Consider the following 23,585-nt stretch of genomic DNA (forward strand, 5'->3'; position numbering starts at 1 on the left):
ATACAATTTTGCTGCCCCTCACACACTTGTTCATAGATTGAGAAAATAAAAGTACCCACACACAAATATAAACATCAGCACTAGCATTATAAAAAAATTAGCATACTTAAATCAGGCACATTTAAAAAAACAGCCCATAGGCGGGTACACAATGGTTTGGCTTAAAGGCTTATTGTGGCACATAATTTAGTCTAGAAGCTATGTCATTAGACACAAGAGTCTTTATATCACTGTTCAAACTATACCATATTGAATGGCAGATCTGTATATATTGGTATAACGAAGTTGTTAGACCTGCTGTCAATGCTAACCCTTTGTTATGGTATTACAATTAATCACCAGCTTACTCTGGTGCTGAGAAAACACTATTTCATAGAGAGAAGTTCCCACAGAGCTCTTATATTACAGAGTTGCAAATGTAGTGCATCATCCTTTGCACACTGGATTTATCTCCCAAGCGCTGCAGCACGATTAGTAATTGAAACAATTCCATACCTTTTCTGTCTGAATTACTCACGTAACATTGCCAAACATTACTGAACAGCTGTATGACAAAAATGTTTTCAATGTTTTGATGTAATTTGGTAAGAAATGCAATAACACTTAGAGAAGAACACTTGGATAGCAGCACTTAGACAAGCATGTTTAGAAGTACACACAAACAAAACATTTAACCAAAACAAAATAAATTCACCTTACCTACTAACAGCCAAACAACATTGGAGTCATGTTCTGTTAGGAAGTCTTCCAACTGCGTGATACTTGGGACAAAACTATCATTTTTTCTTTGATCCATTGCTAAAGTGGTTTTGCGTCCGTACCTATAGAACTGAAAGCAAAAAAAAAAAAAAAACCAAACAACAATAACAAAAAAAACCAGAATTAGTAACAAGCACAGCACAGTTTGGAGAAAACTGAGCACGTACCATGATAAATAATGTTAAGTCTCTTTCACACAAATGTGAATTTACTTGTTTTATTCCTTCAATAAGATCCTCCTGATTGTCAGTTACCCTTTCTTCTACTCTAGAGCTCCAGAAATACTTCCACTCATCTCTGCTGATAAAAACAAGTCTACAAGCACAGGCCTCTATAAAACAGATTATGATGGACAGAAAGCCAAAATACGCTTTCCAAACTGAGTACCCTGAATGCCCCAAAACAGCACATAGCAGCAAATAAATTTATTGAAGTGTTGTACCATAGCAGCATGCCAAAAGGAAACTGAACAAGTAAAAAAAAATCAGTCTGTAAGAAGCTTTCTAACATTCAAAAAGGGGATACAAGACTAAAGTCTCTGCCTCTGCAGAGGAAAAGGCTGAAGCAGAAACTTGCAGAACCTATGGAAAATTTCCATAACCTTCTCATCCACTGTGTCCATTAATTTTTTTGCTTTAGGATGGATTTGCACCATCCTATAAAAGTGACTATACAGTGCCTCTGTCACAGACAACACAAAACCAGTCCTTCTGATCTCTCACACTTATTCAAATCACCCATAAATCAACTTGCAACTGGGTTATATTAATTAAGTGTGATTAATAGGGAGTAGTTCAACTCGGTAACATCTGTAATTACACAGCACTGTTTTACTGGCATTAGTTTCATTTGAAGTGTTCTCCCTTGGATGTTATCTCTCAAGCCTTCTTAGAGGAACCTAAGCATTAATTCTGCCTTTTCTCAAAATATCTTCCAGCTCCTGGCAGCCTGTCCTCCTGCCAGCATCCAACCCTCAAAAAAATGAGGGTTTCCTTTCTTCATGAAGCCTTTGACGCTCTCCATTATGGGCTCTAGAACATAATACTAAGCAACAATGGTAAAACCTCAGTTTTTGAGCTGCATAACATCTTTAGAATAGTCTGTATTTAGAAGTGTTAGCAATGAAATGAACAATTTATCCAGTTTGTCCTGTAATATCCATACTATCTGTCACTATTATAATTTGAAAAGATAAGGGAGAAGTCGGAAAAAACCTGCCTTTAATGCACTTGTTTCTCCCCCTACATTTGTGTAAATATAGACCGTTAAACTAGAAGCCTATCTTTTGAACTACAATACAGGACCCAGGAATAAATGTTAACAATTTGTTTACTGTCTTTTGTGTAAGAAGGAATAGAATTGGGAAGAAAGAACAGGAAAGCAATAGAAAGAAACAACAAAAAAGCCAACACCAGAACACTAGACATTGCTTCCAGTAGGGCTGATAAAGCAGCTACTGACTTAGGTCCCCTACAAAAAGGAATAATGAGCACCACGCACACTTTACAAAAAGAATCCCTTGTTTTAGAAGGGACGCTACAACAGCAAATTAAATCCCATAATGGCACTGTGATTTGCTCTAAGACATTCACAGTACCTTAATAAAAAACCCACATGTCAACTTATATTACTAAGCAGATGATGCCTCTGCAGGCAGCTTCTAAAAGCCTATAACCCATCAACGACAGGGTAACTGGGAGAACCAAAATCAACACTTTCGGCACAAAAGAACAAGGAATTTTGTTAACAGGGTCACTCTTTTGTGATCAAGACAATGATGGAAGTGCTGGTAAGGATTGCCTGTTCCCTTAAGGAACACCCCTATTATTTAATCCCTCAAGGAAGTAACCTGTGGCTTTTGCCTAAGGAATTATCACCCACTGTTACGTGGTAGCAAGGCAGGACATGAAATATCGTTAAGCTTCAAAGAGGACTGTGGCAAGAGAACTCAGAGACTGTTAAGTCATAGGCTCCTGACAGTCACTTATTTAAATCAGGACCATGTTCATCATTTTTTGTTACTACTACCTGTAACTATAAATCGGAAGTTTTCTGGAATACATTTGCTATTCCCATACAAACAAACACAGTAATCCCCCACCAGTCATCGTGTGGCAATACAACGTTTTGGAGCTCTGCAGCTCATCCTTTAACTCTCCGCCCCACTGATGGGCACCCTTCACCCTTGATCGAGTCACCTAAAGAAGAGGATGACGACAATGAGCACGTAACCACCCCAAAACAGGCAGCAGCAACACCTTCACTGGAGGCGGACTCTCAGCATGTGCCTCAGAGGAAGCAGGTGTTAAATCCATTTAGATTATGAAGTAATTTTGACCATATGAATTAGTGTAATAGAAAGGGAATGCATGCAGAGACTTAAGTAGTACACACAGTTTACAATGTCCTTGTGCATTTATGCAGCATGGAGGATGGAGAGGCAGGATCTGGATCACTATGACTGTTAAAAGGAAAAGCTGCAGCCTTTTCAGGACAGACATGAGCTATTTCCAGTAACCAGTATTTCTTTCTGTTGACAGTCCTGCTCCTGTCTGCTCTGCATACTGTACCCATAGATTTAAATCATGCACACCGCTCAGCTGCCTGCAATCATCCACTCTCTGTTACATTTGTTCCTACAGGCAAAAACACTTTGCAACAAAACAAGGCATTAACAGTTGCATTCTCCAGGAACACCGATCCATAGGTTGGTGAGCCTGGAATTTACATTCATCTTGCTACTCTAGTCTTCAGAAGTAACAGTGTACTTGCCAAATCTCCTGAGACAGCTCTTGGAAGGAAGACATCCAAGTCTGAGTGGGAAACTGACTCTTACTGAGCTTGCTAATGCAAGAAAGAAAACACACCATAGAGGAAGGAAAACCCCAAACTTCATGTTTACCCCTCTATAGTTACGTATTTTCTCTCAGTTTCTACTGTTTTATGATGATAAACTCAGTTAACACATCGCAACATAGTCCAAGTAACAACTGTTTTGATTTATTTGCCTTTCTGCTTGCTTTTTTTTTTAGCCACATCTTTACAGTTCAGTTTATCACTTGTGGCTCACATTTTGTATGTATTAACACGGTATGAGGTAAATGAATCTGTTTCCATCTGGGAGGACAACAGGAAAAGAGGGCTCTGTGGCACTGAAGTGACAGAATCCCTATCCTCATGTTTATCTTCCCAGCAGTCCTTTAAGAGTCTATGCGGTCTTTCAGCAAATGAGGTAGCTGAGGCAAGGAGAGATATAGGCCAAATTGTTTATTTATGATGCCCAAACTGAAACACTTGGGACCTGCTTTTCAGGTTGTGCACGCTTAGTGCACTTAGCGTGTTCAAGGCAGACAGTGGACTGGCTGGAAGATGTGAGGGTTCAATACTGTTGAAGATTTGCTTCCCCTGGTCAAAGAGGCTTTCTTTATACCAGAAACACACACTTCACAGACTCTTAAAAAATTATTTTTAATCACTAGTGTCACATATTAATCCATTTATCTCAGTAATAAGAAGATGCAAGTGGTGTTATAATCCTGGGGGGATGCACTTCATTTCCAGCCTGCTTCCAGTTTTCCAAACTTGAATCGATTTTCACAGCAAATATTCTATTTCTAAAAAGCCAAATAGTAAAAAGCAGCTGCTGCAAATCTTTATAAACGCATTTCAATCACATCAAATAGGTAAACTAGTCTTAACCTCAGCCTGACACATTAACACTTATCATGGAGAATAAACCGCTGCTAGAGTGAAGTCATTAAAAATTTACAGCACACATGCATATATGAAAGAGCCGACAATAAAACCCCCACAACAGAAGCCCAGTTGCCAGGGTCTTGGTCATCAGAGTGCAGTTGCTTGGTAGAGAAAGCTGCAGCCTAGGGAGCAACCACCCACCTATAAAAGGTCTGTCCTGTTCCTACGTCTGAGGAAGAAGGCAACAGGTATTTTATTCAGTGCCTGAGAGCGTTAGGACAACAAGGGTCTTGGGCCACATAAGGAAAGGAGGAAGAAATGTCTGCTTATCACATCCTCTGTAACACACTTTTTCTGGCAGACTTGGTAGACACAGCTGAATAAAACTGGTATCCAAAGGTGGGGGAAAACCTCACATTTCATGATAACGAGAAGACATATTTCTATATGGTTACGCTGTAGGGAACTGATGGACACTGCTGGTCTCCTCATAATGGCTAGAATTCATATGGGGAATAAACCAGGAGTTTAACAGACATATTTCCTCAGACCTTCACAGAAATGAAGGGCTTACCAAGCAGATGTTAATTGATGTTATTAGAGGTTAACTACCATTCTGAGGACACTAAACTCCCAACTTCTACAGCAATTATAAGACAATTACACCCAAACTGAGACATCAAACAACAGGAGGTAAATACCACTAGTCTAAACAAATGAACATAGATTATACGCCTGGATGCTTCACATTGCCAGTAAAGCAGCCATACCCACAGCGGTTCCTTAGAGAAAAGGAAAAGAGAGAAATGGCAGGTTTGCATCCTACCCACTTCTATCACTTTCTTCCAAGAGGTCTCCATCAACAGCTGCAAATCAGCTGCAAATCAGAGATTTAGATAATTAAAAGGTATTAGAAAGGAGTTTCACAAATGTAAACATGACATGACTGAACTTTCCTCTGAAGGTATGGTGACGCTGTCAGCACCCAGACGCACATCAGGCACATTTCACAAAAGAAAAAAACACCAACCTTGGCATCTTTCCCAAAACAATCGAGCTAGGTCAGAAGACTTCAAAACCATCCCAGCACAGTTTAGGAAGCTCAGCTGCTCTTTAATCAACAAACAAGGAAAAGAGGAAGGAAGATAAGGAAAGTTGTTCTCAGAAAACACAAAAAACAAGCTAAGTGAGAGCACCCACGCAGCAATTCTGCCATCTAATATGTTGCATTGGTTTCATACCTTACACCCAACTAAAGGCTAGCCATTCTCTTTTCTTAAATAAGAACTAGGATTTAGGCCTATTTTCAGCCCCGTCTGCTTCTGCTTGAAGTAATAGTGGTGGTAAACCGTAAACAAACCAAACTACTGCTTTAATTATATTAATGAAACCTTGCTATGACCTCCAGCGGAAACAGCTGAACTAAAGACAGAGAAGATACGAGTCTCACCTCATTAAACTGGTGTGTGGACAGCTTTAGTTAAACATAATTCACACCACAGTAGCTTACCTTAGAAAATAACAAGTTTACTTAAAAATTAATTCAAAATTAAACTACATTCAAAGGAACTGTAAGACATAAAAATCATTCTTACAGTAGCCCACCTGATGAGATTTATTTTACCTAGCAGAGAAATAGAAACCATCAGAGAAGCATCTACAACAGATGAAGTGAGAAATTTAATTTAGAAGAAATCAAAGACAAATTCCTGCTATGGTAACCAACATCCAGTACTCCTTGTATCGCTCAGCTGCCAGCCTAGGAATGCCCAACTGAACTTTGGATGACTTCTCATTACATTTTTAGTTTTAAAAAATACACTGTTTAACCTGACTGCCTACATTTCTTCAAGGGAGAGGGCTGGTTTCCTGCTTAAGTTGCCAGCTTGTGATGTTACAGAAGAAAAAAAAGGACAAACCCCCAAAAAACCTTAAACAACAGAACCTAAAGGCTTATAACAGTAGAAATAAGTTCCCTTATGCAAACTCCTCTGTTTAGGAAAAAAAAAAAAAAAACAAAAAAAAACAAAAAAACTATTCCTCTTTCCGCTGGTCTCAGCAATAACACAATGACTTTTTTTCTCTCCCTTTTCTTTTACTTTGAACCATAACATTGTATCACTGAAATACTCCATGAACTTGAGTCTTCTACACCTTCCATAAGAATTTTTCCTTAAGTACTTCCTCCATATCGCTCTTCTGACACATCTCCATAACTTAGTGAAAGGGGGGAATCCACCATAAATCAAACTAAAAATCATTCTTGTGGCTACATATGCCATCATCCTTAAGCAAACTACATCTAGGTCTTCATCAGCGTCTCTCCCAGCCTGCTGTCAGCGCAAAGATTTCAGTGCAGCAACAAGTGCTATAAGAAGTTATACAGGCAGATAAGTTATTAGGAGAAATCAGTATCTCTGGACATCCCTGTAAACATAGCATAATGCTGCCTGCTGCTAAAAAAGAGCAGTAAACTCTGGCCTGTCCCCCACAGTATAAAATTATGCAAAAGGACAATTACCAAAGAGCAGCTGATGCATATTCCACACGCCACAGTTATCTAACAGCGTGCCCAAACGGGGTGAGTTACTTCAGTGTGCCCAACGTGAGGGCAAGTGCCCTCCCTCGAGAAGTCCCAGATGCACACATACCTCCACCCAACCAACCCAACGATTCATCATGAGCAAAATCTACTTCTGCATCAACCATGAACACTGCCAAACTGTGCAAATTCAGGCCATGATCCTAAGCAAACACCCTTGAACATCCATTTTCCAGCCAACTGCCCAATCAGACCTTAAATACTGTTTTTACCAAGTACTGTTTGAACAACCTATTAACATACTTATTTGAACAGGAGGACTGCTCCCTCCTACACTCAAGTTTTTCTTCTTAACTGCCAAAATTTCCAGCCCAACTGTTTATCTGCTCATTACATTTTGCACATTAAAACTAGAGCACCACCTGCACAGCTACAATAAATAAAAGACACAAAAGTAGAATTAACTGATTAAATTAAAAACAGAAGAAGTCCCACAGCAACAAGCATGGTCCCTTTCATATTAAACCAGATAAAATTATATATAAGCTACATCTGCTGCACTAAACCACCAACTTTGGAAGTTTTCACAAAGTTTAGGGAAGGCTGCTGTGGAGATGTGTCTAAAAACGGGAAACAAATCCAGACACAGATGATGTCTGGGATATCAGCTACATTCTGATCTTCAAAATACCCCTTCACCATATGAACATGATAAAGCGTGTTACACTGATAAATCACACCAGATTTTTTTATTGACAACGTGAAGCACAAGCACATTATCACTGCTCCCTCCTACACTCCAGTTTTTCCTCTCAACTGCTAAAGTTTCTGGCCTGATTGTTTACCTGGTCATTATGTTTTACACACTAAAACCAGGAAAAAAAGCCAGCATAGCTACGACAAAAAGAGCCAGGAAAGTAGAATTAACTAATTAAATTAAACAACAGAAGAGCTCCCATGGCAAAATGCATGATCTTGTTCATATTAAGCCTGATAAAACTAAACATATTGATTCATCTGTTACACTAGGCTACCAACTTCAGTTTTCACAAAGTTTAGGGAATGCTTCTGAGATGTGTCTAAAGACGGGAAACAAATCCAGACACGGGCAATGATGGGGAAGATCAGCTACACTCTGATCTTCAAAATACATCTCCTCAATATGAACATGCTAAAGCGTGCTATATTGACAAATCACATCAGATTTTTTTCATTGAAATGTGAAGCTCAAGCACATTATCATTGCAGATTCTTCCCCCTCTATTCCACTCTTGGGAGACCCTACCTGCAGCACTGTGTCCAGTTCTAGAATCCCCAGCATAAGAAGGATGTGAAACTGTTGGAATGGGACCAGAGGAAGCCACAAAGATTGGGCTGGAGAACCTCTGCTACGAGGACAGGCTGAGAGAGTTGGGCTTTTCCAGCTTGGAGAAGAGAAGGTTCCAGGGAGACCTTAGAGCCTTCCAGTACCTGAAGGGGCTACAGGAAAGTTGGGGAGGGACTTTTTACAAGGGCATGAAGTGATAGGATGAGGGGGAATGGCTTTAAAGTGGAAGGGGGAAGACTGAGATTAAACATTAGGAAAGAATTCTTCACTGTGAGGGCGGTGAGGCACTGCCACAGGTTGCCCAGGTAAGCTGTGACTGCCCCCTCCTTGGAGGTGTTCCATGCTAAGACCTAGAGACATCAAAGGCAGGTATATTTTGTCTTAAATAGGTTTTGGGGGGAGAGGTTAAACCCCTCAAGGCCTCTTCCACCACCCACAAGAAGGAGAAGAGAAACTTTCCTAGCCATAACGTCCTACAAGTTACTACTATCTACAAGATTTGCAAGGAGCATCTGAGGGAACTGGGGTTGTTTAGCCTGGGGAAGAACTTACTGCTCTCTACAAACCTCTCAAAGGAGGTTGTGGAGAGATAGGTCTTGTCACCCAAGTGACAGAATAAGAGGGAATGGCCTCAAGCCGCACCAGGGAAGGTTCACATTGGACATTAGGAAAAACTTCTTCACCAAAAGGGTTCTCAGGCACTGGCAGAGGCTGCCCAGGGAGGTGGTTCACTCTCTATCCACGGAGCTGTTTAAAAGACGGGTGGATGAGCTGCTTAGAGATATGATTTAGCAGTGGACAGGTACAGTTGGGCTTGATGGCCTCAAAGGCCTTTTCTAACCTACGGATTCTATGATGCTGTGATCCAAACACACCTGGACTCACCTCACACTTTTCTTGATGGCGCTGACCTACAAAAATAGAGGCGCAAAGAGGAAAAAACACAGAACCTGTGGAAACACAGAGGCTCTCTCTGGCTCTGCACCCACGGGAAGCGGCGGGGGAGGAACTGCGGATGCCGGGGCAGCGGCCCCGGAGCAGGGGCAGGCTCGGCACCCGGACCCTCACAGAGGCGGCGCGGCCCGACGGGCCTAGGGACGGCGGCGGGGCCGAGCACCAGCTCGCCGCGGCCCCGCAGCGGGCCAAGCCCGGTGGGATCAGCAAACACAGCCCCCTCGCCCGCCCCCTCCTCTCTACTTACGCCATCGCCCACCGCGGCAGCTCCACCACGGACCCGGAAGCGGCGGGGGCTCTCGCGCACCTCTCGCCGCCCCGCCCACAGCGCCACCGCAGCCAATCGCGAAGCGCGGCAGGGTGGCGCGGCCAATGGAAAGCGTGAGAGCGCCAGAGGGGGCGGGACAAAGGCGGAGCGAGGCCAATCGCAAAGCGCCGCCGAGTGGCGCGGCCAATGGGAAGGGCGGGAGCTCTCTGAGGGGGCGGGGCGAAAGGCGGAGGGCGGCCAATGGCAAGAGCCGATACCGGCTCTGTGTGTGTATGGGGAGAGGGCGGGCGGAGCTTCTCCCGCCCCTGCACGGCGCGTGCGCGTGGAGGGGCGGGGGGGGCGGGCGCGGCACAGCTGGCGGGGTGCGAAGCCAGATGTGCCGGGGGGGTGGGTAATGCAGTGCTCGCTTGAGGGGAGGGAGGATTTGCAGAGGATCAGTCTGCCCAGACTGCTGTTCTGGAGCACCTCCCAGATAAGGGAGCTAATTCCGTAGTCCCTTCCCCAGTAGCACTTCTGTTAACTTATAATTCCTGCTAGTATGAGTGAAAAGAGAGGAATAGCAATGGCATAACCTCGGGATCCTGTGGATCTGCTCAGAAGCGTGCAAAGACATTGGATTTGTTTAAAGAGATACCTGACTTGCCTTAGAAAAAAGGAAATAACAGGAAATAACCTTTAAAATAGGTAAATTTGGGATGGATTTTGGGGTCCTGGTGGATGACAAACTCAACATGAGTCAGCGATGTGCGCTTGCTGCCCAGAAAGCCAACCGTGTCCTGGGCTGCCTCAACAAGTGTGACCAGCAGATCGAGGGAGGGGATGCTGCCCCTCTGCTCTGCCCTCGTGAGATCTCACCTGGAGCCCTGCGTGCAGCTCTGGAGTCCTCAGCACAGGAGGGACATGGACCTGTTGGAGCAGGTACAGAGGAGGCCACAGGGATGGTCATGATGCTGAAGCACCTCCCATGTGAGGACAGGCTGAGTTGGGGTTGTTGAGCGTGGAGAAGAGAAGGCTCCAAAGAGAGCTTAGAGCCACCTTCCAGTACTTAACAGGGCTCCAGGAAAGCTGGGGAGGGGCTCTTGATCAGGGAGTGTGGGGACAGGACAAGAAGAAATGGTTTTAAGCCGAAAGAAGGGAGAATAAGATGAGATCTTGGGAAGAATTTCCCGTGAGGGTGGTGAGGCACTGGCCCAGGTTGCCCAGAGAAGTTGTGACTGCCCCATCCCTGGAGGTGTTCAAGGCCAGGCTGGATGGGGCTTTGAGCAACCTGATCCAGTGGGAGGTGTCCCTGCCCATGGCAGGGGGATTGGCCTGGATGAGCTTTAATGTCTGTTTTGACCCAAATCATTCGATGAGTCTGTGAGTTTGAGGCAAACTGACAGGTCCTGCAGTTGGGACACAACAACCCCATGCAACGTTACAGGATTGGGTAAGAGTGGCTGGAAGGCTTCCCATTGGAAAAGGACCTGGGGGTCCAGCCTGTCCAGGTCTCACTGAATGGCAGTACAGCCTTCCTCCCAGTTTTGTGTCATTGGCAAGCTTGCTGAGGATATGCTCTGTTCCCTCATCCGGGTCACTGATGAAGATGTTGAACAGGACTGGGATGACTACTGACCCCTGGGGAGCACCGCTGGCCTCAGGCTTCCAACTAGACTCCACACCGCTGATAACAACCCTCTGAGCTCTGCTATCCATCCTGTTCTCAACCCACCTCACTGTCCACTCATCTAACCCACACTTACTAAGCTTACCTATGAGAATGTTGTGGGAGACAGAGTCAAGTCTTGCTGAAATCTATGTGTTTATCTCGAATATGGACCTGTGCAGAAAGACTGGAATGTTTGTACCTCTGTACCATCTATGGCTCCATGGATTTGACAGAGCCAAAGTGGAACTGAGCCTGACTGAGCTCGTTTCTACAAGCCACTTACTTTTACCTCCTGCCCCATGTTCGCTGAAACAGGCGGCATGGCTTTCCCTGCAATGCCAACTTTCAGCCAGATTGGAAAACAGTGAGCTTAGGGACATGGTTTAGTGGTGGATTTGGCAGAGCTGAGTTAAGGGTTGGACTCGATGATCTCAAAGATCTTTTCCAACCTAAATGATTCTATGATCCCACTCACTGCACAAGGCCACAGGTGCCCCTGGGCGCCTGCCAAGATCTCCTAACCTGGCACAGGAAGGCACCAGCAGGATTATCCCTCAAGCAGCATCGTAATCTTGCAGCACCACAAACTAGAGGTGAACCCTCACCCAGGCTGTGCCTCCGCCTCCTGAGCAGCAGGGCTGGGCAGTGCCGTGCTTGGAACAGCTTCAGGCATCCTCCACCCAGCAGATGAACTACCATCAAAGCAAGTGTTATCTAACGAGGTTTATCCTTTGTGTTTTTTTATTACATTCTCACCATGCTAAGCATAGTAAGAAAAATATTGTTTAAATACTTCTGGGTTTCATAGTGGAGCCTCTCATTCCACCTCATTCCCTGCTGTTGCCAAAGCCGTGCACTCCAGGGATGCTCTGACCTGCTGCACCAAGAGGATGGATGCTCAGGGTCTCAGGAGGCTCCTCCAAATGTTTTTATCCACATGATGCCTGAAAGCTTTAACGAAGACCATGCACCTAAGTCACATGTAGAGATTTTAGCTCAGAACTAGCAGTAGAGCTTGGGGAAGGTGGGCCTTTGCCTGGTGCAAGAGATGGAAAGAAAAGCTTTAATGCTGATACAGCCTGGCTAAAAAAATGAAATATGGATTTAACATGAGGAAAAATATTTACCCCTCTATGACTTTGAACCTATTTGTTTCATAAAGGGCGCTGATATTGACCTTCTCTGTAAAAGAAACCTGCACTTTCTTCTGAAGAAAATATTTTTATGTTTGAAAGGCCAAAACAGATTTATTTCTAAACTCTATCAGTTACAGTCCCAGAACAACCAAAATAACTCAGAGGGAGAAATGATTTCTGCTCTTACTGTAATACCACAATTTAAAGTGACCAGGATTGAAATAGTAAAGCTGAGGTAGCTGAAATTCTGGGTCTCACCACGATTCCAGTGGTGGGAAGGAAATGCAGAGGCTTAGAGTCTCCTTGTGCAACAGATAAAATCAAGAACAGAAGTTATTCCATGCAGCATTTTTAAATAAAGGCCAGATGGAGTCCAATATATAAAAAATGTGCATATTTGAAGCATGCAGTCTAACAGCATCCTTCCCCTTTGCCTTATGATAGCCACTGGCATTGCCGTTTTAAGTGTCTGTCATCCTGTCTTTACTAGAGCAGCAATTATAAGAACTATTCTTAAAACTGATAGCAAAGGGTAATTTTAGCAATTAGTGGCAACAGTTTTATATAATTTTTAGATTTGTATACATACAGTTTTCAGATCCCTTGCTTTTTACACCTGAGAGTTATTTTGTCAGAATCATCTGGCTTGGTCTAAACAAATTTGGTCCTTGCAGGCTCTTACTGATGTGTGGGACCTCGCACATGGATGACTGTAGGTCACCACGTCACAGCCTGAAGCTGTGGAAAACCTTGGGTGCCAGGCTTTTCTTTTTTAGGTGGGCACTCAGCATTGTATTGAAGTTTCTGACCTTGTGAGCACAGTCCCTTAGAGGCAGGGGTGTTGCATGGGTGTGATGGGGAGTGCAGGTGGTGGTTGCTGTGGGTTAGCGCTGACGTGAGGTTTGTGGATTCTCACAGCATCCCTGCTTGATTGCCTGCTGCTTTTTTGAAGGTTGCATTTTTTGGGATGTTTGTCTGTGTTGCTGATTTCCATCACCAGTTTCATTCCTTCCATTGCCTCCCATGACCTTTTAGGGGGAGTGTGCACAAATGAGCTCTTGATATTTTCCTCCCCTCTTCTTAAAGGAGTTTTCCCTTCATTTTCTTCCCAATAAGTAGTGATGCTAGGTTGCTTCTTTCACCTCTTTCTTCTTTATGCTGATGTCAGACAACAAAATGCATTTAACATTTGAAATTTATTTGTAGAAATGACTTCTAAAAGGGTATGCAAATAACCAAGGCTGCCAGATATGTTATCAACATAAACAAAACTACTTGAGTAATGGAAGAAAGGAGTTGATTTTCCTTCTGTAATCCAGTCAATGACTGAAGCTGTTCCTGCCCATTGCAGGGGGTTTGGAACTGGATGATCTTTAGGGTCCCTTCCAATCCAAACCATTCTATGATTCTATGATTCTATGATTCAGATTTCAAGGACAAAGAAAGCCTCTCCTGACACATCAAGCCATTCTCGAGGTGGCTTGAGATTAAGAGATGACATAAAATGCTCTGTAATTTGGTTTAGTACCTTAAAAATAGAGTAGGATAATGACTGGCATCCCTAGATCCATATTTTGAGGCAGGGGAGCTAAGTCAGGGGGGCTCTTTCAGTCCCATCTGCTCTCTAACATACCAGAGGCTCATTTGCTTTTTGGAGGGAAACCGACAGCCTCTGATGGTGTTATGTCCACACACACAGCACGAATGCCCTGGCTTGAATATTGACCCTGGGGTATCAGTTTTCAAGCTTGCCCAATATTTTCTCATAGTCTAGAAAACGAAAACTAATTTGTCCTTAATTCCTTGCAGTGTATGATGTTGCGTCTTTAGTTATCAACATGGGAATTGAGAGATTTTATAAATGTTGTCTCATCACATAACTTTCAAATCAAGGTAATTAAAGCCCTCCATTCTTTAACTTATTTTATGTCAGGTGGCATTCCCATTTGCCTCAGAATGTTTACTTTTATGCCTAGAACTCCAACATTTCTTTGTAAGGAAAGAGGAGCAGTTGAGTAAATGCTTCTAAATTATTTATAACTTTTTTGATTTGCAGTGGAAGGTGCATCTCCAAATATTGTTATAAAAGCTTCTGAGTCTTTTGATTCATATGTTTTACCTTTGGTTGATGCCAGCCAAGGGTGAAAGTCAAGCTAATGTTGAGGTTGCCAGAATTGATTTATACAGACCTGGAAGCCGCTGGATACGTGACGCATGTAACAAAAGCAAAAATGTGACCGGGAACATTCATACTTATTTTTTGGACTTATACTATTTACCTTGTTAGGACAGCTGGGTACTCCTGTCATTTTCCAGGGGATGGGAGCGGTCACCACTCCATCCAGCATTACTTGGATACTCATGGGCACGACCTGTCTAAGATCAGGCTTGGGCACACTGGTGCTCTTCCTTCAGAAAAGCAGCAGAAAGCCTCCCTTACCAACAATTATTTTCTTATTGCAATTAGGCCAGCAACTTCTTACTAAACTGCCATATGAGACTGCTTAAATTGCAAGGATCTTGTTTCTTTCTTGCCTCACTAATCCCAACAATGTCCATTCTCAGTGACCTGGGATCCTGTCCGCAAGCCGTGTGAGAGGAGGCAGGGACCCAGCCCCAGACGCGACTGCAGAGCCTTGAGCCTTCCCTTCCGTCTGCCGCTCTTGTCCTCACCCTGCTGCCCATCAACACGCTCCATCTGCATCCCCTAAAGCAGCCAGACTCCTGCAACAGCCCCCTGTCAGCCCGGGTAAGGAGTTAGGAGCTGATTCACCGTCATTGGTTACTTTATGAGACAATTCATTTAATCAGGAGACTGTAAAGAGACCCTTCATAGCCTTTATCAGATTTAAAAGTCCTTGTCAGGCAATCCTCTTGAAGGGAACTCTATAGCAATATCATTGGGGGAATGATTTTCCTGGTGCTGTGTTCAGTATTGCAGGAGACTGCAGAGTGCAGACACAGGCGTCTTGTGCCGTAGGCTGGGCTCCAGCTTGTGTGGACCAAGAGCAGTGCAGTAACCAACTCAGAATTCAAAATATTTCCTTTGTTCTTCCAACTCTGAGAAAACGATTGCAAATGAATAGAAAAAAGGAAGTTACTACTGATCTGCATTTCATGAAACTAAATTCTGTCTTCAACTGTGCTGCAGCGAGTGCTTTTAAGTTACTGAAGCTGTGGGTGTATAAATGGAAGTCCTGGATGGTTTATGTTTTCTCTCAGTAACATCAGTGTTTACTATAAGAGTTCATTCTAGATTACATTAAAAACAAACACTGAGCTTAAACATAAATAAATATAAATAGTCCTTATGCAAAATGTTAGTGACACTGCAAAAACTCACTATAACACGAGCCAGCAGCCAGTGGATCAGAAACACCCACATCCTTTAGCTTAGTGGCAAAATTCTGAATTCTTTGGCTCTTTTTATTAGAGGATAAAATCACAGACACTCAGTTCAGAAAACAAACAAGTATCAATGGTTTGTATCAAGTACATGATTTTCCAGACCTGGATGTCACTTCTTATCAATTACAGATTTAATTTATTCCATACTTGACCTTTTGGTACTTCCAGTGCCTTTTTTTGCTTCAAAAGCATGTTTATCCAAGGAGCTTCACTGAGGGTTGTTGGTCTATCCATGGAAGTTGTCCATCTCATAGTGTACCCAAAACCTGATTCCCAAACAGGTTCCTCCTGAGCTGGAAGAAATCCTGCTTGCTCTGAGATCAGTTCATTGATGTCTGGATCTGTGCACCCAGATGTTATGTGCATACAGGAAAAATGTAGAAAGGTAAGATATTCTTCATGAAATCCCTAAGTAAAATCTAAAGGAAAGTATGATTTACCCTACATAAAGTATATTCCTTTAACTCAAACAATGTAGTTTTCACTTGGATCAGCAGTCAGAATGATACATGAGCATTACTAAGAAAATGTGTTAGTTTTTATTTTGGTTTCTTCTAACAATCATTTTTATAAACCTTTCCCACGTGCTGTGATTGATGAGCATGTTTCTAATCCCACACTGATAAGAAAATCTGCGTTGCAGAACAGGTGCTGTTTAGCTTGATCCACAGGAAAGATCTCACGCATCTCATTCAGACCTCTTGCATTTGGATTTTCTTGTGAGGAAATAGGCATCAAGCCCTGTAATGTCAACGCTGATTTCAGCAAGCTCAGGGGTTAGCTTGTAGAAGCCGAAAGCTTTTACTGACAACTTATTCAAATCCAACTATCAAAACTGTTTTCAGATAGCACTAAAAATCCTATTTCCATGAAAAATTGCTGCTTTTAATTCCAGAAAATGAGGTGAAAACAAGCAAACAGGTAGGGACTCCATGATATCCCATCACTTTATCTTGGCAATTGCTAAACCACATTTGAGTGTCCTTATGTAGGACCTGCACACATTTTTTCACAAAATCTTTCATTTAATATTTCAAAACTCCACACTTCTCACCTGTTTCCCACATTGCTCACTAGACATGCACACATGAAGCTTAATTGTGTTACCGCTTCCTTTTGAGTAGGGATTATAACTTCCTTACTATTAAGGAAATTGTTGCTATTAAGGAAGTTATTGCTGTTACTATGGCCCCAGAGATTTCCTTTAGGCTGTTGAGTTTTCCTATGACTTGTTCGTAGACCCCATTAAAAACCCGTGCATGGCTTCGGGTCTGTGTTTGGAAGCCTTTAAAGACCTTAGGCATCCTCCCTGCTTCCTGATGTGGTCTCAGTACCACCACCTGCATCACAGCTACCAGCAGTATCCAGCACCACAGAGCTACACCTTGACTCTTTCTCCCCATTCCATTTCTGTCTTGTTGCACTATTAATTTATATTGGGTTTTATTGTGTGTCTGTAGGCATATAAGTAATTGTTGATTTGGCAACTACAAGCAGATCCATCCATCTTTCAGTATTCACATCTTATAGCTCTACAGCATCACTTTATTAACACCACGTTACCTTTTTAGGTAACAATCCCTAAACCATACCCCTCAGCACCTCATCCACCCATCCCTTAAAAAACTTCAGGGAAGGTGACTCGACCCCCTCCCTGGGCAGCCTCTGCCAGTACCCTTTCCATGAAAAATTTTTTCCTGATGTCCAGCCTGAACCTCCCCTGGTGGAGCTTGAGGCTGTTCCCTCTTGTCCTGTCCTCTGTCACTTGGGAGAAGAGCCCAGCTCCCTCCTCTCCAAAACCTCCTTTCAGGTAGTTGTAGAGAGCAATAAGGTCTCCCCGCAGCCTCCTCTTCTCCAGGCTAAACAACCCCAGCTCTCTAAGCCGCTCCTCATAAGACTTGTTCTCCAGCCCTCTCACCACCTTTGTTGCTGGTGATGGTAGGGTAGCTTTAGTTTTTGTTGTTAAATTTCTCTTCTTTTTAGTTATTTTAGTGGTTCCTGCTCTCTAAAGAAGTGCATTGTACTGAAACACGCTATTAGTAGACATTTTGTGCTAGATGTACAGGCAAATTGTGTAAGCTTTTTGTCTAAGCAATCTAAAACCTATTTGGAACATAGAATAGGAAGTATTTACCAAGTAAAATTTCTTTTTTAAACTGGAGACGCCGTTCTTGGCCCTACTAGTTATCTAGAAGAATGAACTGGCACACAGCAAGTGGGTGTAGCACCCTGTTGCCAGAGAAGGAGGTGAAAGCACAGTCCTTTTGGTGGTTCATGAGTATTTTTAACTTTAATTTCCTTTGTAATTATTTCCTCTCCTGGATTCATAGATCTGCAGTAGCCTGTTATATAAACCTCATCTATGCCATGTTTACAAATAATTCTGGCTTAGATTCTGTGTTCTTTGCACTTTGAAATTCCCACAGGCTTGAAGTTTGGGTGTATAAAGCCATACACAGGATATCGCCCCATGTTTAATACCAGCTCTGTACAATAAGCCTTTTGTAACGAGAAATACCCACCTACATTTCCTTTAACTTCCCCTAGTGTTTTTGTTGGAGAAGCTACTTTTCACTTGCTGTCTCAACAACTGCTGTGTAGTAGGATAATACCGAGACTTTGTGGGGGCTTATTCCTTTCATTACTTGTTCATTTTTTTTTTTTTAAAAGAAAAAAGGGTGGGAGAATCCAACAGTGACTCCTTCATGCACAAATATGGCATGGTTTTTAAGGAGTGGTGTAATTGTGCAACTGAGGGAATAATCATGCTTAAGTGCAGTTTTTAGGGGAATGGTTTAGAGCTGAAAGAGGAGATAAAGAGTGAAAAATCAAACATATACTGGAAGGAAGGAAAGAGATACTGAAGTAAAGGCAATAATAGTGGCACAGAAAACCAAAGACTCTTAAAAATGGGTGTTTGGAGAACCATTTAACACAGGAGCCAGTGGATAGTCAGCCGTCAATGCAACTTATCCATGTTCAGGGCTTGAAATGCTTGTGCCCTATGTGACAAAGGGCTTCGGAAGTTGCCTAGGAGATCCTCTGATACATTATACATCTATAATGCCATGTGTTTTCAATACTTTGGGGATAGCTCCTCATGCAGTATTAGTATGAGACCACCGTGGTGGCCATACTCAGCTCACACAATGCCTGCTCCTATGAGCGGGTGAAATGACTGCTGTATTTTCTAGGTTTTCTGGGAGTCTTCTAGGAAAAATGGGAAAAATATAGGTGAAACATTGACAAAGCTGTAAGGGCAGTGTCTTAATTGACTGTGGATACTCCACATGTAAAGTCTATAGCATCACATTGGAAAGAGATTGCATCTTACCTTCAAGGCTTGCAACATTTAAGGATGAGCAAGGTGACCTTAAAAATGTTACTAAAAATAACAAGTGGCAGTAGAAATAGAAGAGGAACCACTTCCTGATATGCTGCATTCAGGGAATCAATCAATGAGGAGTCAAGACCAGCCACACTGCTCTGACCCATGGGGAGCTCCTTAGCCCTTGCTGCAGAGGCTGATGCAGTGGGATCCCATCAGGAGAGAAAGCAGAGCAGCATGAGCAAGGCTTGGTCCTATTCTCAGTGAAATTACTGAAAGCCTTGACCATGACATTTGTGGAGGCAGGGTGCATGGCCTTAACATTCCCCACAGACCCAGATGAAATATTGCTGACGCATTCGCTGTGTAATCATTGCAGATCCCACTTAGCCTGGGTAGTGCACAAGGCAGTACAAATAAATATATTGTTATTGGTAATAAAATATTATGATGAAAACTGGCCAGCGGTAACACTTTGCAATAATCTGAGTATCATTGCAAATACACAGATCACAACCTTAGAGGCAGATGATTTTACCTAATAAATACTACACAAATTTAATTTACAAGCAGTAAGTTATTTATAAACAAGCAATTTATCACATTTGCAGTTGATAAACTACGTAGCTTCCCTGCTTTTATTCTGACTGTACTGTTCTGCTGTTTGCCACTGTGCAAGGCTCAGTTGATTTTTGCCTTGAAAAGATCGTCCGTCTTCATTTTTTTTCTTTCTCACGTATAGCCGGAAAATGATAGCTCAACATTTTCTGTTTGCACACTGCGTCCTTTTCACCTGCCTGAAGGCCTGAGATCATCCTTGAAAACACCAGCAAGCATCCTTGAACTAAGGGTGGAAGGTACTTAAACTGCCAGTGTTAAAAAGACAAAACTGGTAACCATTTCTGTGCTGTTTCAAAAGCTGCTTTCTCAAATGCTGGATGCTGCTGATGGCAGTGGTGATAAGTGGTTCTACCACTGTTGTGACAGCAGCTTTCAGCTCAGGGTGATGGGGAACCTCACTGACCACAAGCTCATTCATTCCCTGCCGCTGGAAGGACATACAACAGATGCCAAGCCAGCTGAAACTGTTTGAAAGAGCAAAAGGCAGCACGATTGATCTGCTTGAGTTGGGCTCTCTCCAGCAGTTCCAACATGTTCCCGTATTTCCCAGTCTCCAAGTCTGGCAAGGCAGGAGCAGGGCTGGGGTGTCAGCTCAGGGGAGACAGGGAAGCGCTGCCTAGCTTCAAGCAGAAGGAGCTGCACAATATCCCTTCCAGCTTGTGGTAAGCTTGCTTCCTGGGCTCAACACAGGCGCAGGAAAGAAGGTTTATCTATAGACTGACTCCCTTCCCTCCTCCCCGTGATGGCGAGAAAGCTTCCTTTTAAACAATGAAAGAGTCAGGAACACTTGGGCAGTGTTGCTCTATCTCTATGTGCCTTTTGAGGAAATGTTGTGCAGAACATTTTCTGAGCCCGGCACAGCTCCGAGATGGATAGTTTGTAGAGGAGCAGAGGGAGGTATGTGAGTTGTTTTCTTTCACCTGTGTTTAGGCATTCCTCATTCTCTTAAGTCTTCTTTGGAAATGTTTGTGGGTTCTCATGAAGGCATCTGCCTGGCCACAAATAGGAGTGAATGTTTTTATTCTTTCCAAAGAGATTTTCTTTGTGCTTTAGACAACACTGCGTTGTGGCAAATGTGACAGCAATGTGACATGATCACATGTCCAGAAAAAAAAAAAAAAAAGACCAAATAATTACCTAAAGAAATGTAATCTTTTACTATTTTATGAGTCAAAAAAACCCAAACAACAAACCAAGGTTTTCAGACGAGTGCCAACTAATACTAGATTTGCTGTGAATCAAAAATGGGTAGAAACTGTTCAAAAGTCTACAGATACAATTCCTAATCCCTCCTTGGTGCGTTCCTAAAGCAAACTTCCCATAGGGATGCTACCAGAGAAGATATGATGTGAGGTTTTAGGGAACAGTGGAGGTTTTTAGATTTTTGCTTTGAAATGTGTTTACAGAGTTTACATTTTATTATTATTAAACGTACATTTAAAAGGGACAAGGAAGGAGAGAAACTGAAAATCCAACTTATTATGGAAACTGTTTTCAGTATTAAGCGTGCAACATAAACAACTCTGCTCTTACCAGATTTTACGTGTATTGAAATTCTTTAGAATCTGGGCTTCTGCTAAATTGACAGAATTCCTTTGACTTTGACCATAATAGTCATTGCTTTTGCAGATGTAGCAAAAAGGAGAACTGCCTACCTCAGCACTAGCACTTCCACAAAAAAAGCAAACCTACTCTCTTTTGGCCTACTGCATTGTAGGTGCCGCCTTAATATTTCAATCTAGAACAAACTTCTTTGTCAGATGTTTGAGTCAGATGCCAGAGTCAGCTCTCGCTGGCAAGGAGCAGCCCTGTCCCAGCTGTAGATCAAGTGGTGTCCCCTCGATGTATTTCTCTTTGTCACTCACCCACAGACACGTCCTCTGAAAGCAAACAGCCTGGCAGTGATGCAGCCAAGGCACCAAGATGGCTTTGGACTGGCCAAGCTCCTAGAGTTGCCACTGGGTTTGATCAACTCTTTTAATACTTTATATTGATTCCACATCTAATCTGAAGCCCACTGAAACCAAAGAGGACAGGCTCTGGCAGGGCTCTGATGGCAATGGCTGAAGTGATGGATTAGGTGTAACGATCTGCAGTCACATAACCCTCCTGAAGGCTACTTTAGTTTTTAATGTTTGTTTTCCGTTTTCTTCATGATTCCTTCTTTCATGGAATCATGGAATCACTGAGGATGAAAAAAGACCTCTAAGATCACCAAGTCCAACTGTCAGCCCATCACCACTGTGCCTACTAAATCATGTCCTGAAGTGCCATGTCTATATGGTTTTTTAACACCTCTATGGGATGAGACTCCAGTACTGCCCTGGGCAGCCTGTGCCAATAATGCTTCACCACTTTCAGTAAAGAAATTTTTCCTAATATCCAGTTGAAACCTCCCCTGGTACAACTTGAGGCAGTTTCCTCTTATCGCAAGTCACTTGTGCCAAGAAATGGAAGTTTAGAAGTACCTCTGTCCCATGCAGAGCTTGGGAGAGCAGAGAATTTCTGCTTTATCTAACAGTGGGGTCCAAAATAAGCTGATTCTGCATCCACTCCATCAGCATGTGCTACACAAGTTTTTTGACAGGGTTTATAGCAGCCATTGTACCCAGTGGCTGAAAGAGCATCCCTCACCAACCCCTCTCCAGCTCCAGAGCCTTGGGCATCTGGGGCCACATGCAGGGTTTGGAAGGGATGATGTTGATGCTGACATACTGGAAAGAGGCAGGGAGAGCAGGGATAAGGAGAAAGTGCACATCGGCAGAGCAGTGAGCTTCTGACGGGGTGACCTGGCAACCCCTGTTCCCCTTCCCAGGACTGCTAAGTAGATGCACCTCCTGCAGAACCAAGAGAGAAGATGACAAGAGTCATAATGGGGCAGGGAGCTTGGATAACTTTGTGAAACTGCATCCTCTGCCTCTGCCCAACCCCTTATCATGATGTGAGGAGAGCAGGAAGCACCCATGGTTTCACACAGGGCAGAAAGCCACAAAGGGATGGATAGCTACTTTAAAACAGATGTCCTGTGTCTTACAGACAACAATTAGTTCTTTGGGTGTAAGCTGAGGAAGGACAGTCATCTGGCAGTTGAAATGATGAAGCATCATGTTTACTTTTGAGTATGAGGAGGTAATAAAAGCTGCTAACCTCTGTAGTTAACAGCAAAACTCAGTACACTTAGAAGGGCTGCTGTTGGGTCTCAGCGGGTATTTGTTTCGGAGGTGCTTTGATGACATTTTAGACTCAGGCAAGAGTCTGTTCTTGTATGTGCTGTTTTGTTTTTCTTGCTGGAACTGCAGCGCTGTGTATTTTAAGTTCTGAAAATAGAAGGCTCCAGCCAGTACTTCAAAAGATTATCATATATGCTTTTACATTCTGTGCTGGACTCATAAGAAATGACCAGCAATTCTTTGAGCTGTGAAAGTTCTTCCTCAGCCCTCCTGGCTCAGTTCCAGTGACAAAGTGATTTCCACAACCTTCTGTTCAGCCAACAACTTCCTGATGACCTTGTGACAACTTTGTCAATGCCTTACTGTTACTCAGTTCCCGTAGAAGGAAAAGATATGCAATATTGAATTAAATGCTCTTCTTTTTCCTTTGCAGACAAAATATTTTGCGTAATTTCATTGACTCTTTCAGTAAGAGCTTTCATAATGAATCCCAGGATTGGTGGACCTACATTGTCTCAAATGTCAGCTTTTCAGGCATTAAGATACTGCTTCTGTAGAGCTTTATCCAGACTGATAAGGAGTCTTTACAGCAACATTATTGATTACAGTCTGCCCACGGTAGCACTGGCAGCAACGTTAGGCCACCATTGGACAATCTATACAGCAGCTCTCTCCTATTTCTCAGCAGCTGCTACCCGCAGGCAGTCACATGCCCACAGTTCAGCCAG

The 23,585-nt window shown here is 43.1% G+C and overlaps 2 protein-coding genes across 10 annotated transcripts in view; one reads left to right on the forward strand and one right to left on the reverse strand.

Annotated features, from left to right (window-relative positions):
• The window catches only part of BLTP1 (bridge-like lipid transfer protein family member 1), a 123,201-nt gene extending 113,620 nt beyond the window's left edge, over positions 1-9,581 (reverse strand). For all 9 annotated transcript variants that reach the window (XM_054064923.1, XM_054064924.1, XM_054064930.1 and 6 more), the window contains exons 1-2: positions 9,526-9,581; positions 700-829 (exon numbers count right to left, since the gene is read on the reverse strand). In XM_054064923.1, the coding sequence (XP_053920898.1) occupies positions 700-796 (97 nt within the window). In that variant the 5' untranslated portion in view covers positions 797-829; positions 9,526-9,581. The remainder of the gene's footprint in view (positions 1-699; positions 830-9,525) is intronic.
• Positions 9,582-14,923: 5,342 nt separating this feature from the next.
• Positions 14,924-23,585, forward strand: part of TRPC3 (transient receptor potential cation channel subfamily C member 3) — a 73,049-nt gene continuing 64,387 nt past the window's right edge. Inside the window, exons 1-2 of the mRNA XM_054066167.1 lie at positions 14,924-15,079; positions 16,020-16,123. The gene's annotated coding sequence lies outside the window, so the exon portion shown is untranslated. The remainder of the gene's footprint in view (positions 15,080-16,019; positions 16,124-23,585) is intronic.

The sequence above is a fragment of the Cuculus canorus genome, chromosome 4 (assembly GCF_017976375.1).
Source record: "Cuculus canorus isolate bCucCan1 chromosome 4, bCucCan1.pri, whole genome shotgun sequence".
Classification (NCBI taxonomy): Eukaryota; Metazoa; Chordata; class Aves; order Cuculiformes; family Cuculidae; genus Cuculus; species Cuculus canorus.